The sequence below is a fragment of the Pelobates fuscus genome, chromosome 8 (assembly GCF_036172605.1).
Source record: "Pelobates fuscus isolate aPelFus1 chromosome 8, aPelFus1.pri, whole genome shotgun sequence".
Lineage (NCBI taxonomy): Eukaryota > Metazoa > Chordata > Amphibia > Anura > Pelobatidae > Pelobates > Pelobates fuscus.
In genome coordinates this window covers 21,048,033-21,067,192 of record NC_086324.1, presented here as the reverse complement: position 1 = coordinate 21,067,192, position 19,160 = coordinate 21,048,033, and the positions used below count along the sequence as shown (strand labels likewise).

General features: G+C 39.0%; 1 protein-coding gene across 1 annotated transcript in view; it reads right to left on the bottom strand.

The window, feature by feature from the left end:
• Positions 1–2,469: 2,469 nt before the first annotated feature.
• The window catches only part of SPOPL (speckle type BTB/POZ protein like), a 32,586-nt gene continuing 15,895 nt past the window's right edge, over positions 2,470–19,160 (bottom strand). The window contains exons 4-12 of the mRNA XM_063429374.1: positions 12,163–12,284; positions 11,875–12,026; positions 10,341–10,468; positions 7,449–7,626; positions 7,301–7,356; positions 6,253–6,375; positions 4,199–4,341; positions 3,985–4,038; positions 2,470–3,317 (exon numbers count right to left, since the gene is read on the bottom strand). Of these exons, the coding sequence (XP_063285444.1) occupies positions 3,173–3,317; positions 3,985–4,038; positions 4,199–4,341; positions 6,253–6,375; positions 7,301–7,356; positions 7,449–7,626; positions 10,341–10,468; positions 11,875–12,026; positions 12,163–12,284 (1,101 nt within the window). The 3' untranslated portion in view covers positions 2,470–3,172. The remainder of the gene's footprint in view (positions 3,318–3,984; positions 4,039–4,198; positions 4,342–6,252; positions 6,376–7,300; positions 7,357–7,448; positions 7,627–10,340; positions 10,469–11,874; positions 12,027–12,162; positions 12,285–19,160) is intronic.

The following is a 19,160-nucleotide window of genomic DNA, read 5'->3' as shown; positions in this document are numbered from 1 at the left end:
TATGCTGGCACTTCCTTTAACAAGGATTTGGAAGAAAATCAAGTGAAAAAGGGTCAGAAGGCAGAAAGGGCTCCTAACCGACCCCACAGGTTGCCAGTTAGCAATATCACAAAACCTGAATTGTGCACCAGTATTTACACACACAGACACACATATACAATGTAAAACAAAGCAATCCCATATTACACATTGTAATTTCCTATAATAAGAAACCAGCTCAGAGGATATATCCTAAAAAATATAGATAAAAAAAAAGTTTGCCACTCAGCCAAACCAAACCATTTGACAACACGCAGAATTTCAAGAGCTTCCATAATGAATATGTATCATGTAACTGTATTCAAGAATTTAAAACAGAACAATTATCATCAAAGGAAATGGTTATCACCAGTTTAATGTCATATTACATACAAAGAACTAGAATGTCTCTAAAGTGATTCCAATCAAATGTTTGTCAAAGTGCGCATTGAATTTGTTTGCTCAAATTTCAACTTTTGTTTAATGAATAGGTTTCCACGACAGTCATGCTAAAATGTATAGCTAAAAATTAGATGAAGTATTAAGTAACGGACAAGGTAACAGGGACAACATAAAAATATGAACCAGATCATAAATAGAAATAAAGTTGCACAGATTAATTTAGATGAGATTTTTAAAAATCACTTTTAGGGAAATTAATTTAAGAGACGGCAAATGGTTTCTGCATAAAACAAAGGTCACGAAATTGCACCTGAATATACACTAAGCAACACAACCATTACAGCTTTTTGTACTGCTATGGTGCAAGGGGTCTTTAGGTGAAGTCATTCCAGCTACTGGAAAACAGTTTGAGCAACCATTCAACCATTACTGCAACAAAAGCTGTAGTGGTTATGGGATTTACATGAACCTATAATGTGTGGAAAGGGAAATGTCCAAAAATAATTACAACAGTATGTAGACAAACTGAATTGGCAAATACCGCATACGAAGTTCAAAGACAAGGACACTTCATAAGTTGCTAAAAGCCATTAAAGTATAGCCCTTAATTAAACAGAATTGAACCAGCATCGCAGTGACTGATGCCATTAACCTGGAAGGGCTGCCATTTAAAAACTGCTTATAGCCATGGCCAGTGCACAAAAGGTAAAGAACACAGAGTGATGAACACAAGACCAGGACCCTGGAATGAAAACAGAACCCAAAAATAACAAAATACACTGCGATAAGTCATCTTTCACCAGATTTTTATAAAAAGAGACTATTTCACATCTAGAGCAAGTGAAATTATAAATTATGGCTGTTTATAATTGTCTTGCCTTATATATTATACCAAGAAATAAGAGGACATACTGCACAATATGTTCCCATATTTCAAGACAGTGACCTCATACACATTGATTCAGTTATAAATAGGGGAGCAGTTTTATCGACATCAGAGTTTAGAAGTAAAGTGTCTTATTGCTCCTCCGATAACCAGAAGTACAGAATGCAAACTAGATTTTCATTTTCATCAGCTCTCAAGGAACTCAAGGCCTTTTGGCGGTTTTTAAGTGATGAAAAGTAGAAATATTTAAGAATAACCCACTACAGGCTTTTCAGAACTTGTATAACAGTTTTATGCAAGGAGTGAAACTTTACTGAAGGCAATGGGTGGCCCCCACTTCCTATAGAATCCTTGGTATAAATAGATTGATAGGAGTTTCCATTATTTTGCAAATGTTGCGTGGCAGAAAACCAGCAAGTTACTCAATATAAATAAAAGATGCCACAAAAATATTTAACCACACAAAAAATAATTAAATTAAAAATATCCCTGACCACTCTTTACAGCCACTCCATGGGAGTTTTTGTGAAACCCATTGGTCAAAACACAGTCCATCCTAACAAAGGAAGCAAGCTACAGACGCACATAACATCACATGATATAACACACACACACAAACAGCGCAAGTGATGTCATCCTGCGGGAATGTGCATCAATAAATCTGCTTTGTATGGCGACTAAATGAAAGGTTTGACAAAGATAGCAGGTCTCACAGTTACAGACTTTAAAGATTGATCAAAGGGTAAAAATGGTTTTGCTGTTAAAGTGAAAAACAAAATGTATTTTAGTGGCACTTTTATTTAATAAAAAAATAAAAATAAACAGGTGACTTATTTTAAGTTCAAGTTGGAGTACAGATCACAAAGACATATTGGCAAAGCCTTTGTGTGTTTCCACTCATCATTCATTAAAACCAATGATGGATGAACATACTATGCAACACGCTAAAGAAAGCATGTCAAGTTGGGTCAATGAGTTGCATTAGCTTTCTAGCAGTCTTTTACAATACGTTGCCTATAGCAATTGAATGTAAACACATCTGCTCCTGTTAATTGACAGGGGCTTTCATTTCTGGAAAACAAGTGATTTTGCTTTAAAAGCCACCACTTAATTTCAGTTATGATGTGGAATAAAGTAGAAACAGCTGTTCAGTGAAGCAAAAAAAGAGAGAGAGAGAGAGAGAGAGAGAGAGAGAGAGAGAAATCAAAGCTTATGTTAACAATACATTTATATTCTGTTATTACTGCAGTATGGAGTTAGTGCAATCCTGCGTAGCCAAGTCACATGACAAGGCACGATCTGTAAAAACAAAAAACAAATACAAAAAAGGGGAAAAAAAGCAGAGAGATAAAGAAAAATCTGACACAACTGGCAAATATGAGACAATTTAGACTGGGTCTATTAAAAGGAATTTAAGGCCATTCAGTGAATTAGAGACCAGTCTAAATTTTAAAGCTGTGGATTAGATCAGGTCATCTATCCGCAAAGCAAACACTACAATTGATTTTCAATTCTATGGGCATGTCCGATCAAATACAGGACCTGTGGCAGGTATGTGTGATACCAAGGGACTCTATGCCTCACCCCACCCATGTGGAGTGGTCTCTCAAAGAGACTGAATTGGTACATCATTTAAAAGCGAGCAAGACCGTGCACAGGCCTTTATATTTTTTGCGTTCACAAGGTGCTTAAGACGCAAGGAGTTCATTGCTCATCTGGCACGCCATGCCGGGTTAGTATGAACTGCAGTCTTGCTTGGCCTCTGGTGGTCTCAGAGCAAAGAGAAGAACAAACTCTTCAGCCAGCTCAGGAGCCAGAGCTAATGTCCTTATAGAATTTGAAAAGACAGAAAGTTCATATGCCAATTCATGACTGTTTTAGCCGCTTTCTTGGAATTCCAAACGGTGGGCACTGTGCGGAAGCGAGTGCTCTGAAGGCCTCTGCTACTAAGTGTGGATGGGATTGGATCATGGATTTCCAGCCTGCTGTTTCCATTATGTCTGTTGCTTGACTGAAAAGGAAAAATAATAAACAATTAAAGCTACACAAACCAGAACAAAAATAAATAAATAATATGAGTAAATGAGAAGATGCATTTCATTAAATTACTCAATTTTATCAACACATTGTTAATATTAAAAAATGTAAATTAAAAGACCAGATCACCACATATGTTTGGCTGATGAGACTGCACATTCACACAAATCTCAGAATTCCTGGTTACACTGAACCACAACTACTGATAGGTTTACTGAATTTGAAGGTAGCAGAATTGAAAGCTTAGCCAAGCTAGCACATTTTTCCACTTTGGCTACACTGGCCTTACATTTGAAATTCACTTTGAATTCTCATTTTAGTTAATAAATGTGTGTTTTGTGGCCGTGTGTGCATGTCACCAACATGTACAGCTGCACTTCAAACATCTATTCTGATGTTACAGAGGTAACAATTGGTATCTTCAAACACTCAATTTAGCAATTTGTCTGGCACAACAAATAAAGGAGATCTGATAAATCTATAATGTTTGACAATCAAGTGCAGAATAACTTTATTACAACTGCAGGGAGTTTTGCTGGTTGATGATAAGCCTCACAAAGATAAATGCAAGGATGGTGCAGCAAAAACAACTTCTAAATGAACATGCAGATAAGAACAAAGGGAAAAGATGCAGCACTTACTTGCTATTCCAGTTTTTCCCATCTTTGCAACCCAATTGCCTGAGAACACTACATCTAAAAAAAAAAAAAAAAATACATATAAAACAAAGAAAAAAGTATTAAAAAAAAAAAAAAACAAAAAAAAAAAAAAAAAACACACACACACAAAACACATTCATTCAGTGTGTGAATGCAACGGAAACAAACACTAATAAATAATTAAAAGTGTACTTGCCGGTTTATAAAGTCTATTGCTTGTGCTTTCAGTTGCTCTGCACTGTGCAAATCTGCCAATATAAGGACATCGGCAACATTTTCTACTGAGAGGTTACTACACAACGCTTCTTCACACATGACTTTTAGCCGTTCCAGTGCATACTTACAAAGAGAAAAATAAGTCATTAGGATTTTTCTTTTTATATGAAATATTTCACAATATTAAATGAGAAAAAAAAAAAACAACAATATGAATGTAAATATATTATATATATATATATATATATATATTTATTATTTGCTATTCTAATATGGTGGCGATTGAAACAAGATAAACAAAGTCAGAATGCCAAGAATATAAATACAAATCAATTTTTGATTGGAAATTGATGTACATAAAAGGTTAACATTTGGGCACAGGATATGCTCTTAAGTTTGCAATTCTTTTAACAGGCATCCACAATGTTCAGTCAAGTAAAATCCCCCTTGACACATCTGCTCTGTTCCCTCTCACCACACAAAATTTAGAAATAGCATCTAACAGAATCTAGAGAAATTTAAACAAACATTAAATAAATAAATCATTGGAAACCAAGTACATGAGCAATTCCATATTCTATATAGATAGAGGAGACCCTTAAAACAAGGGGATCCCAGAAGTAGCTCTAAGTACACAGAAAGAAAAAAATAACCAAATAATATCAGAAGATATGGGGACAGACACAAATGGGTAGAACAGTAATAGAGGTAGGCAATAGAGATATACAAAACACCCTATCTATACCTGTAGTGGAACGAACCAAGCATCCTGAAACTTGCTAACTGCAGGGGAAGACAGCCCCCCTCACAGACCAGTAGCACAGTTACAATGGAGAAGGGGGTAAAAGACCCCAGAACACGTCCCAGTATAGGTTATAAGTGTATATATAAAAGAGAAAGCCCTTTCTGTACCTAAAGTAGCTCAGATAAGCCAAACCACAACTAGCTACCCAGAAAGAGGAAAAAAACGTCACCCACACTGGCTTCAGGTGAATGAATAAATAGGAGTCCTGTCTAACAAAGTAGTAGAATCATCTAAGGTAAAAAGGCTTAACCCCAGAGATGAGTAAAAGACCAACCCGCAGGACTAAACTAAATTCGTATGAAGCGCCAAAATTCTGAATGTTGGTGAAGATGCTCAATATAAACGAAAACCTATCTAAGCATAACTGCCTAAGTGCTACCTAGTGAAAGAAATAACAAAAATGAGAAATGCTTGAAGCGCGTTTCGGCGTGAATACACGCAGTCGTCAGTAGCTCCTGCGTATATTGAGCATCTTCCTCTATCTATATCATTACATTTTGGGTTACCCCCTACTCAGTAGCTCTGTGGTAGTCATCTTTTAGGACAGATCACACACTCTAACACGTTCACTGTGATTGTGAGGATCTGACCTTCTTTGTTAGTTTTCAATTCCATATTCTAGATGTAAAACTTTTTTATTCTTCTTTTAAGTAAGAACATTAGATGAAAGCTTTAATGCAGACAAAGTCATTCCATCTGCCTTTGCTACAGGTGCATTAGAGCCGAAAAAGTTCTCTCACGGATTATTGTGTTGCTCGATTTCCTACCCCCAAGCATTCCAACAAACTGTTGATATTATAAAGTGCTATGCAGCCTGCTTTATAATATATATATATATATATATATATATATATATATATATATATATATATTTATTTTGAGGGTGGGGGGTTGATTTCACACTGAATGTGCCACCATGCTACCTACTCAAAAAAACTGTTACAATACGAACACCTAAATTAAAAACACTGACTAAAACATGAGCCTATAACTACAGAAGTTACAAACATTAGAAATATAGTATCCACCTCTATAAAATATATTAAATATACACATAACAATGTAAAATACACAACTTTGACACGTTCGTTTACATATGTCTTATCAGCATTAGCCAAATTAAAATTAAGCCAGTATTGCATCCCCCTCCCCCATTCTAAACATTGAGAAGACTACCATATAAGAGCAAAGAAGAAAAAAAAAAAAAATCAAATTAGAAAATTACTTACTTTATCTGCTGCTGCCAACAAGTTATCAGCCATCTTGTCAAGATTAGGCGCTTTACCGGTGTAAATGAACCTCATCATTTCTTTAAACACTTCAGGGTCTACATCATGAATATCTACTCTATTCTGTAGAATGCATAAGAAATAAAATAAAATGTTATACACACACACACACACACTTTCATATAATGATAAAGCATCAAACACACCAGAGCTGGAGTACAAATTGACATAAGTATGGGTTTCATTTTAAAGTTTTGCAGTGTTATGCTCTTGTGCTATATTACATGCAGAGTCATTTAAAATGATCTTGTGCTTAGCGTGAGAATATTTAAATTAATACGCATACTTGAAAGCATGGAATAAGAGTCTCTTGACAGAGATGGAGGAGGAATGAGCCTAACTGCAGCAAATTCAACTAAATGGTGTATCAAAAGAAACATGTTTGCTTTTATTAATACATTATCTTTATATCTTTATACTTGCACACATCGTTGTTCTCTCATAACACTTTGTGGGATGCCATCACCACTATTATGCTGCCATGCAAATGCAGAGCTCTGATAACCCCAAGACATGCACCAACTTAGAAGAAAACAAAGTTGATGCATGCTGGAATCTTTAAGATAATTAACTTTTTCTGTAGGCAAGATCTGTAGGCATGCAATAGAAAAAGAAATGTAAAAACTTCACAATGTTTGCTGAGGTTCCTTAGGGGCGTGCATACCCATGGTTATTTTTTATTGGAATATAGTATTTAATATTAATGCTCAAGACACCTGGACCCCTTAACTTCTCTAGGATAAGGCACAGTCCATAGAACAATAGGGGTTTCACTGTATCTGTGAAAAATGTGTGCAGCTAATTCTCTGTCTCAACAACTACAGAGGAAATACAAGAATTCAACTATAGGAAAGAAGAGGGAGTCTTTAATTTTCCTCATAATAAAAAAGCAGAATAAATTAGCTTGAAGATACGCTAACAAATGTTTAACCAACAATAAGGTTTTTCAAGAAAAAAAAAAGAAAAGAAAAAGAAAAAATGATTTTACCTTTTTACTTTCTTCCATCTCATGTTCAAACATTGCACTAAATACTGGAGAGCGAGCTGAAACAGGAAAGGAAAATATAAAACCTTTCATTCCTCTTTTCATATGTGGGAGGAACGTTGCAAACAATATGAAACGATCAGAATGTTACCTGCAAGGATAGATTTATGAGCTTTGAATTCCTGTCCTCCTACATACAGGCTGCAATCTGTAAATCTTGTGGTTTCCCAGAGATAGCCTAAATCTTCAGCGAGCCGACATTCTGGTACTTTTAAGTTGTTTGTACTAGATTGGCCGGATATGTTCACCGAGTCTTGAACCACACTGACCTGGAGGGGAAAGATAGCTCCAATGAGGTGACTTCCAGGAAAGATACTGGGCCATATAAAGGGGCATGGGTGGAAATGTCAAAGTCCTACAGCTTTTCTACATGATATACAGAAGGTATCATCAGCAAACACAAATCTATGGGCTCACCCCACTAATCTACTCTGCCCTTCTTCTGGAAAATAAAGGGTTATTATTCATTTCGCTATTCCCAGGTAATGTAATGTGAATGTGAGTCACTGAAACACGTGGAGTTGCAGGAAGCCATAGAAGAAGTGGTATACTCAGAAATACTTCATATTTGAAGGCTATTCATAGGTCTGCTTCCTCTGACAATAATGGTTGTAAGTAATGAAACAGCCAGTGAGAGCGAATGTATATGCATTAGGAGGGTTCATGCAAACCTATTGGTGCCAGAGTTTAGAACGGATTCCAAGTCTATTCTAATCCTGTAATGCTTTGTGAGGTCTATGGCTGGTTTTGACAATGTTAAATGTAAGTAGGACCTGGGGTGCATCTTCGTTAATCAGAGCAGCAAGAGAGACTATAAAACTGCCAAATTGGGAAATGAAAGGAAAAAAAACAAACACACACAACACAGAGTAAAAATTAAGCTAGTCAAATAAACCGGGTTAATACGGAACAGGTACTACTTTTGTGTATATTTAACAGGAAACACTGCATACAAAGATTACCATCTGAATTCCAGAGTAAGATGGAATGCATTAATGTGTAATTAATCTTTGACAACGAATGGGTTATCTTATTTCCTATCGCAGACAGAGATTTCATCCTCTTTGTCAGTCACATAATTGTATTCATAACAGATCCATTGTACAGCTCATTTAACTTGTCTAAATGGAAATAGGATGTGCTATATTTGCACCATGTGGTCTCAGGGGCCATATATCAATTATTCCCTTGCACACAATAATATATAATTAAGTTGCAATCTTGCCAACGTTACACATTTCCAGGAGAAGCAGATCAAAGCAAAACAAATTAGCAGTTAACGCGTTCATCAGCCTTCAAAGCTACTCATCGGCTCATGGAAGGGATGAGAACTTGTGAATGTATGTTTAGCACCCTGTTCTCACACTGTGACCTTCTGCACTTGTCTGATTTATGAAGCTCACAAAAGTGACTTTCCTAAATTTAAACAAAGACCCATGTTCTACACAAGGGTGATCACTTGTGAAGAGTATGTTGGCAATAAGGCAAATGTAGTTTGGCTGGCTGAGTCAAAATGGGAAACAGAGTCCACAAAAGCAGCAACAGCGCAAAATGTAAGGCTTCACTAGTCTACAATTATTATTATGATATTTATATAGCGCCATCAAATTCCGCAGCGCTTTACAATGGGTGGACGAACAGACATGTAGTTGTAACCAGACAAGTTGGACGCACAGGAACAGAGGGGTTGAGGGCCCTGCTCAATGAGCTTACATGCTAGAGGGAGTGGGGTATAGTGACACAAAAAGGTAAGGAAAGTATTAGACTAATGACAGTTGCAGAAGAGGAATCAGTCAGTAACTATTAACAGTTTAATTGATACGCTTTTATGAAGAAGTGGGTTTTTAATGATTTTTTTGAATGAGTGGAGACGGAGGAGAGAAGCGAGTTCCACAGGAACGGTGCAGCCCTCGAGAAGTCTTGAAAGCGAGCATCAGAGGTGGGAGTACGGACAGAAGATAGACGTAAGTCTTCAGCAGATCGTAAGGGCCTAGACAGGACATACTTGTGTATAAGAAAGGATAGATAGGTGGGAGCAGCATTATGTAGCGATTTGATCATCAATCCCTTCACATCAAGAACACACACACAATTTCAAACACAGTGTCTAAGTAGCAAAACGGTTAAAAAGGCACAGAAACACAATATTTATATCTCAATTCACACATTCACCAAAAAGCATATACAAATAAACAATTTAAGTTTTTACAAATTTTTTTCGGCATATAAAATTTATCATGGCCTTTGGGGAACACCGGAGGCTCCTTTGGGCTGTAAATACTTTGATTAACCTCACCACCTGAAGAGACAGTATCCCAGAGATCAGAATATAACACATGATACACAATACAATCCTGACGCAATCTCCAACACATCCCTCATGACAGGCAACAATCAGGCATGGTCACAAGGGTAACCAGTGAGGAAATCGTGAAGTTGCTGCCTGGCTTGCAAGATAAGTTCTGCATGAAAAAGGATTACCTGATGAGGTTTTTCACTATCAAACATGCCAGAGGCTGGGTCTATTTGGTTTGTTAATTCTTTTATATTTTCAGGATCGCAGAGTTTCTCCAACATGGCTGCGGGTGCCTTTATTCTCATTTCAGCTAATGATTTTTATTCCTATCAATGTCCAGCAATATGAACAAGAAGAGCACTCCAGAAAGCACAGCAGGGAAGAAGAGTAGGAGCATTTTGGTATTTGTTCTACTTTTCCTTTATCAATGGTTACCACGGAATTGCAAAATAAAATCAATACGTGCACCTTGTTTAATTAATTCTCTATAATGTAATAAAAGAGTGACATCCACACAGTTCAAGAATGATCACAAAAGGCTATACAATCAATAGATCAACACAATATAAATATGAGGGTAATGGCTAACCGTGGCAATACACAGGTTTATGAAGTACACTGCTGATGTCGACGGAAAACACAGTTGAGAAGAATTAGGATGATGAAAGACAAGAAGAAACTACTTACCTCGCAAAAAAGTGTAAGTTTATCGTCCGGCAAAAGACCATTGGCTTCATCAAGTAAAAAATCCCGTCTAATAAACTTCTTAAAGCCCCAGTCTTTGCCTTGAACAAACCGATATGCTCTTTGACTTTCTGTAAATGGGAAAAATAAATAAATTACAAAATTATACTCCTAATTAAAACAATTACTATAATATCATTGACTATTTTGAGCGTCCATAAAATAAGGCTAATCTTACAAAACACAGGCAACCAGGCTACTCTCAAATCACATCTGGACTAGAAGAAAGAAAGTTGCATTTTTAAGGCTGGAGAGATGCTGATTGGCATTGTGTAAAACTTAACACATTGACCCAGCATTCTCCAGAAAGCTCTGTTTGCAACCATTTCACAAATGCAAAATCATTAAAAAGAGAAATATAATTGAAAGGAATTGAATACCTTTCTAAGAATTTGCTGCGTTAGAATATGGTATTGTGTAAACTTAAAGAAATGTCAAATCATGGGTCTTATTCTGATAGTTTTCCAGGTTTAAGTGCATAGATATTTATTCAGCTACAGAAATATCAAGCACAGTCTGAGCAACTATCAGCAAATGCCAGTTTTAACAGTTGGGTTTAACATTACTGGCAGATACCTAGCCAAATATTTATATTTATAATATTTAGGAGCATTGTATATGGAAGCACCCATAGCATGCTCTCACTGGGACCAGGGAATGGCAAGAGGTTCATATATTAAAGGGACACTCCACTACCCAAATACAAAATAAATACAAATCACATGTATATTAGATATACCACAAATGAAAACATGCATGCAATTTATAATGTATTTTTAAATTGTGGAAATACCTAAAAATCAGCTTGCAAAACCTGCAGGCTTCCCTACTAACTCCGCCTAGACTTTCTGTGTCCAATCACAGACATCCCAATACAGCTCAATGAGACGTCTTTGAAAGACAGGTGATCTGGGCAATTGCTGCCTCTTGAGTTTAGCTCCACTGAGCTAACCAAACTAGGAAGTAAAATCACCTGTTCTCTGCTTGAAAGCCAAAAGGGTTTAAACAAGGTTATTTTGCAAAAGTGTCAGTTTCTATTGAAATCTGCACATTTAAAAAATAAAAACTAAATAAATAAATAAAGGCACGATTTTCACACGTAGAGCATTTCAGCATGCTGAAGTTGTTTAGGGGTCTGGAGTGTTCCTTTAAACTTTCCGCATAAAAAAATTAAGAATCGTTTATTGAGACACTACAACTTTAGAAAGGTGTAAAAAAAAAAAAAAAAAAAAAAAAAATCACACTAATAAATTGGGGAATTGTAAATTGAATTGCTATCCTAAAATAAAAATTGATGAGTTGGAAAAATCTGAGTAGGACCAATTTCGCATATCTGCTATCTTGATTTGGCTTCATTTTGGAATTCAGTTGACAATTCACAAGTCCCTTTACAGTGAATAACCCCTACGCTTTTGTTTCACCAAAATTATATTCATACAAGTCATTTATAAACATACAATGCAGCAACACAACCTACCCATAGCCTTCGTTTCTTCCCTTTTAGCATTGAGGAGAGAAAACTTAAATTTTGCTCGAACTTCACTTTTTGGACAGCTGACGAGGAGTAAGTATAAGGAGAGATAATCTTTGCTTTCATCATCTAATCCCTTAGGGTTAACCCTAAGACACCTGAAAAAGAATACAGTGTTTTGATGAGTAAAAACATGGTAAGAAATAAGGGGGAAAAAATTATAATAAAAGAAAATACACACACACACACACACACACACACTATCAAACCCATGAAACACGGTAATTTACATACCATTTCATCTTATCATTTGGCCCAGAGGAAAAAGTTGAACTTTTTAAAACTTCCCCCATTTCTTCTCGGCAAAAACTGAAGTTATTTATGGTCCACATATAGGAAAACTTCACTACTTTGACCTGCAAAATAAAAAGTATTATTAAAAACATGTACAGTATAAGAATAGTATAATGAGATATTTTAGTATTCCAATAACCAATTTCAAAGTAACAAAACAAACAACTCACCATTTATCAATTACCACTTCAATTTCAATGTGGCAATCGCTCCTCCTCCCCCCTAGAAGGCTATCGCCGCACTCAGACATTCAGATATTTCTCACAGAGAACACCTGAATCCAATCTATGAGAAGCACTGTGACTCTTAACTTTAATGCTTTTAATTATTATAAATAGCAAAATAGTATCCTTTTAAGTAGGGATGCACCGAAATTTCGTCTGCCAAAATTTTCAGCTGAAAACGGACCTATCCCATTTCGACCAAAAATGGGTCAAATTTGCCAATGGGATGGGGGGGAAGAACAGTAGGGGAGAGGGGAGGCGAGGAAAGAACACTAGGGGAGAGGGGAGGCGAGGAAAGAACACTAGGGGAGAGGGGAGGCGAGGAAAGAACACTAGGGGAGAGGGGAGGCGAGGAAAGAACACTAGGGGAGAGGGGAGGCGAGGAAAGAACACTAGGGGAGAGGGGAGGCGAGGAAAGAACACTAGGGGAGAGGGGAGGCGAGGAAAGAACACTAGGGGAGAGGGGAGGCGAGGAAAGAACACTAGGGGAGAGGGGAGGCGGGGAAAGAACACTAGGGGAGAGGGGAGGCGGGGAAAGAACACTAGGGGAGAGGGGAGGCGGGGAAAGAACACTATGGGAGAGGGGAGGCGGGGAAAGAACACTATGGGAGAGGGGAGGCGAGGAAAGAACAATATGGAAGAGGCGAGGAAAGAACACTATGGGACAGGGGAGGGGGGAAAGGAAAGAACACTATGGGACAGGGGAGGGGGGGAAGGAAAGAACACTATGGGACATGGGAGGGGGGGAGGAAAGAACACTATGGGACAGGGGGAAAAACACTATGGGACAGGGAGGAAAGAACACAAAAAAAGAGGGAGGAGAGAGGAACATTGAGAGGGGTACTGAGGTACAGGGAAGGGAAAAGGAACACTGGGGTGGGGGGGGGACACACTAAAAGAGAAGGTAAGTTTTTCCATTTAAATTCTTTATTTTCTGTGCACGTAATTTGTTGTAAAACATGCTTGTGTTGCCTTTTTAACTTAGGCAAATTGATAAAAGAAATTGACAGTAACTTAGTACAGAGATGATCAGTCAATTTAACACATGAATATTGATAGTAACGGAGGAGTAGGCAACAAGTACATTGTGTTTGTCTTTCAGGTAGACAGTCGTGGGAGCTAGCGTGTGTCCGTGTATTCAGAGAGAGCCTATTAGAACTGTGTGTGCACTTTTTCTTTTTTTCTGTGAGTCGAGTTTGCCCATGGTGTTGGTACCCATAGGGCGAGTTGGGTGTAGTAGTGGAGTGTCGAGTGCGTAGATGGTAGTAGGGTCTCAGGAGTGGTTGTAGGGCACCTATCCCAGTTGCTTTGGGGGGGTATAAGGTGGATTGGTAGTTTGTCGCCCATCGCAGTTTGAGTTGATGTGTATGCCTCGGTGTGGGCCCTGTGTTTTGTCGGTGCCTTAGTGTATTTTGCATGTCTGGTATGGTATACGTGAAATGTTGAGTGGTGTCGGCCCTTAACCAAAGAGGGTCGTGGGGGGGGGGGGGGGGTTGCGTCACGGTCTATGTGGTGGGAGACATTAAACAACTTTGAATATAGAGAGATTTTTAGAGTGAGTTTAGAAAGTAGGAGAACAGCAGGGCATGGAAATCAGCGGTAGACATTTATTCAGGTCCCAGTCTCTTGTCTCTTGCTGCCCCTGGGGTAGAATGGAACAGTTCGCTCTGGGTCCCACGGGTGGGGGGCTGGTGTCGTTCCCGTCTTTGAGGAATTCTGTGTAAGTCCTACTTTTTGGAGAAGTGCAGGGGCCTCTGAGAGTGAAGTGAGTTTTAGGACCTCCGCTCCGCTGATGACAGCCAGTGTTCTCGGTAGTAGCCATCTGTACTCTATTTTTCCTTTCCGCAGTTGTTCCGTGACTTCGCTCAGGGATTTTCTCCAGAGCAGGGTGCTCCTCGTGATATCTTGGAAAAAGGAGAGTTGTGAGGCTTCGAAGGCTAGGGGTGTCTTGTCCCTCACCGCAGCCAGTATGCGACGTTTGTCTGTCATTCAGTGACATCTGACTATGACATCTCTTGAAGCCGTTGCGGGTGCCCTTTTGGCCTTGTTGATGCGGAAATGGCTGTCAAATTCCAGCTTTTTAGCTTGTGTGTGTGGCAGGATTGTTGCCGTGAGCCTCCTCAGGTATTGTGGTAGTTCTGCTGGGCTGATTGTGTCAGGAATTCCCCGAATTTTAATATGTGTGCGTCTGCTGTGATCCTCCATGGCGTCTAGTGAGTTTTGGAGCGCTGCGTTCGCTGTTTGTAAGTGTTTCAGGGTATCCCCCATGCTTTTCACCTCTTGTCTGAGGTCCAGAATGTCCTCTTCAGAGGCTTGTACTCGTGCTGTCACTGCCTGCGTTTCTGTGCGCATTAGGTTTATGTCGGCGTCGAACATCTGCTTCATTTCTTGCAGCAGGTGTCTGATATCTTTTTTAGTGGCTGGGGCTGATTCATCCACTATTGCTTGTAGGCTGCTGGGGGATTCTGAACGCCTGTCTGCCTTGCTGCCTTGTGGTAGTTGTTCTGTGCCTGTGGAGCCAGTCTCCTGGTCCTGGTCGGCCGCCATTTTGTGGCCTGCAGTGCGCTGTAGTAGGGCTCCTATATCTTGGGAGTCCCTGGGCACAGCCTGCTGTTAGGTTAGAACGTTCTCACCTCAAAACACAAGTGTCAAACCGCAAACCAAAAGGAAAAACAATTAATGAGGGTGGGAAACCCTGTGTTTTGGTGGCGGGTTTTGGGGGACAAAAGAAACGGCGTCCCCTTCCCGCGCAAGGGTCCAGGGAGGGGGAGGATCCGGGGATGTGACCCTGTATGGTTGTGTGGGAGACCCCTTGCATGGGGATATGCATAAAAGCCGTGTGTGGTCAATAAAATTGTGTTGTACCTACAGAACTTGGTCTCGTCCAGTTACTAGTGGGGAAATGGGACTCTGTATATTCTAGAGAGACTGAAGGAAGGGAATTAGTGGAGGTTACCGGTCGGCTTACCCGGGGTCCGCTACAGGGGGTGTTTATTTTTCATAAAGTACTAATGGAACACTTCCCCCTTCCCCCTCATCTCTTTTCATTTATTGTGAACCTTTTTGTTATTATATGCCAATTAGACAGCCCATTGCTAAAGGCTTCAGAAGTATGTCAATATGTTTTGTCTGATACACAAACGAAAAATCAAGTAAAAAAAGGCGCTGTGAATAATTAAAAGTGAATGTAAAATACCATAAAGGGCAAGCAGCACTAATTGAGTGTAACATAGCTCAAAACACACTTTATATAAGAACAACAAAAGAAAAAAAGTGCGCTGTGCCTTTTAGAATAGTGATTAAAGTGTACATCTTAGTAGATATATAACGTGATGACGCGTTTCGCCTCAATGATCCGACGAAGCCGTTAAGGACGTACGACGTCAGGACGCACTGAAAGAAGCTCCCTGTAGGATCCTCATGCCGTTCCGGTGCCCGCAAGTGCTGTTACCTGGATCGAGTTCGTGATTTTAATGTTGTTTCTACTATCAACAAAAGTTTGAATTTCATCCAGCTGCTGTCCTGCCTGTGATATTGTGGTCCTGCATCTTGATATTTCTGGGCGATTACAGTGAGAGCAGGCTTATACTGCTCCATTCTAGTGAGTTGATTGGTGTATTCATTTTCTCTTTAGTGTTATTATTTACAGATTTACACTATATTCCTTTTTATTTTCTTATCTCCTTTTGCTTTGATCTGAGCCACCCAATATGGTTTTGTCTGACTGTCTAAAGCAGGGGTAGTCAACCTTTTAATACCTACCACCTACTTTTGGATCTTTGTTGATGCTAAAATTTCTCCTTACTGCCCACCAATGCCGCAGTAACTAATTTTGTAGCGCAAGTGCAATATTTTTTATTTTAGATCGGATTTAAAAAAATATATATATTTTAAAATATGTACTTACATTTATCTTTTTTTCTCTCTCTGTGTGTCTGTGAGGTGCTGTGTGTGTGTGTGTGTAGAGAGCACAGCACTGTATCGGAGTGTTGCCATGGTAACGCTCCGTCCAGCCTGCTCGTGGGAGGAACACAGATCCTCCCAGGCCCTTCCCTCCCTCTGCTGGAATGAAGTGCCAGCAGGCCATTGAGGGAGATATTTTATCTCCTCACCAGCCCGAGAGGGTTTACAGCAAGGCTGGCTCTGCTTGGGCTGGCAAGGGAGATACGGCCTTGGTCCATGGTTATCGAGACTCACTGGGCGTTTTCTGCAGAACCCACAACCGCCCACCTGAAATCCCAAACTGCCCTCTAGTGGGTGGTAGGGACCAGGTTGACAACCCCTGGTCTTAAGCCTTTATAAATTCTAAGGGTCATAAGACATCTCACCTGTGTAGTATAGTGTTGTTATGGGGGCAGGCTCAGACACAGAGTTTGTGGAACCACCATCCTCCATGTCAAAGTTGTGCAAGACTGCAGCCAATGACAAAAAGGATAAGGTGAGGGCTAATAGAATCACCTAACAACAACTGCTTTCTATCATAACAGAGACAGGAGATGTATTTTTAAAATTGTTAAGCGAACAAAACAGGAATTGGATGACAAATGACTTGGCTTGCAATGAGGTATCAGAGGTAAAGGATGGTTTTTATGTTTGCTTCCACATTGTCATTCTCTAAAGTTCTGCCTGTGCATAACACTCAAAAATTGACAGGCGGATGCATATTAGGGACTTTAACTTGTGGCTTCGTAAATGGTGTCGAGAGCAAGGACATGGTAGCTCTGTTTGGAATGGAAATAAACTGTACAAAAAAGATGGTTTGCATCTTTCTCAAAAGGGAACAAATGTTCTCAGTGAGCAGTTCAGAAGTTTTGCTAGGACGTATTTAAACTAGGAGAGGGAAGGAGGGGTTGGACAGAAAGTGCCTGTGGCAAGTGTGTTAAAAAATGATAAGCTTAGAATCATGTCTACAAACGCTCGCAGTTTAGGTAATAGTATCCAAGAACTAGCAAGGGACATAGCAATACCAGGGTACGCTCCATATAGAAAAGACAGTGAAGGCAAGAAAGAGGAGGGTGGCCCTGTATGTGAAGGATAGCATAAAATCTAGCCTAATAAAAGTTAGTGAGGGGAACAAAGTCTGTTTGGGTTACGTTACAATTTGGTAATCACACATTAACTCGTGTAGGTGTGACTTATAGGCCCCCAGGACAAATAGAAGAGTGAGATAATCTACTAGTTGAGGAAATAGCTAAAATGACAATAAAGGTGGGAAGTCATCATCATGGGTGACTTTAACATTCCTAAAGTGAACTGGAAAACCAAAATAGCTGCTTGTGCCAGGAGCACACATATTCTAAACTCCCTACTGGTATTGTCTCTAAAAGTTAGCTCCTCAACGACTTGTTTTAAAGAGGGCATACTAGATTTAGTGTTTACAAATGGAGATTTGGTATCAGATATTACTGTAGGTGAAAGTATAGAATCCAGTGATCATCAGTCAGTGTGGATTAATATAAGAACAGTGACAGAGTCACAGCACACAAAAACAAAAAAAAGTTTTAGACTTTAGAAAAACTTTTCTAAAATAATAAAGGAGTGTAAAGGAGTCATTGTCAGACTAGAGCAGTTTAAATGGAGTCCAAGAGAAAATGGGATTAATTAAAAGTTGCAAAAATTGCATTAGGCTTGTCAGTAAAAGCAAACATTTTAAGAAACCACTGTGGTACCAAAATAGTAAAAAACTAAAAGTTATCATTTAGTAATTATAAAAAAAAACAGAGTGAGAAAGATGGACAGAGCTATAAGATTAATCAGAAAGAGGCTAAGCAAGTTATAAGAGCCTCCAAATCACACACAGAAGAGAAAATAGCACAGTCAGTATAAAAAAAAAAAAAACCCCGAAACATTTTTTTAGATACATAAATGAGAAATTTTACATTTTTGTTCAGTATTTACAGATGAAAAAGAAGGAAAGGGACCTCAGTTAGGTAAAAAGACAAATTAGTCATTTGTTACATGTGAGTGAGTCATTTGTTACATGTGAGGGAGTCATTTGTTACATGTGAGGGAGTCATTTGTTACATGTGAGGGAGTCATTTGTTACATGTGAGGGAGTCATTTGTTACATGTGAGGGAGTCATCTGTTACATGTGAGGGAGTCATCTGTTACATGTGAGGGAGTCATCTGTTACATGTGAGGGAGTCATCTGTTACATGTGAGTGAGTCATCTGTTACATGTGAGTGAGTCATCTGTTACATGTGAGTGAGTCATCTGTTACATGTGAGTGAGTCATCTGTTACATGTGAGTGAGTCATCTGTTACATGTGAGTGAGTCATCTGTTACATGTGAGTGAGTCATCTGTTACATGTGAGTGAGTCATCTGTTACATGTGAGTGAGTCATCTGTTACATGTGAGTGAGTCATCTGTTACATGTGAGTGAGTCATCTGTTACATGTGAGTGAGTCATCTGTTACATGTGAGTGAGTCATCTGTTACATGTGAGTGAGTCATCTGTTACATGTGAGTGAGTCATCTGTTACATGTGAGTGAGTCATCTGTTACATGTGAGTGAGTCATCTGTTACATGTGAGTGAGTCATCTGTTACATGTGAGTGAGTCATCTGTTACATGTGAGTGAGTCATCTGTTACATGTGAGTGAGTCATCTGTTACATGTGAGTGAGTCATCTGTTACATGTGAGTGAGTCATCTGTTACATGTGAGTGAGTCATCTGTTACATGTGAGTGAGTCATCTGTTACATGTGAGT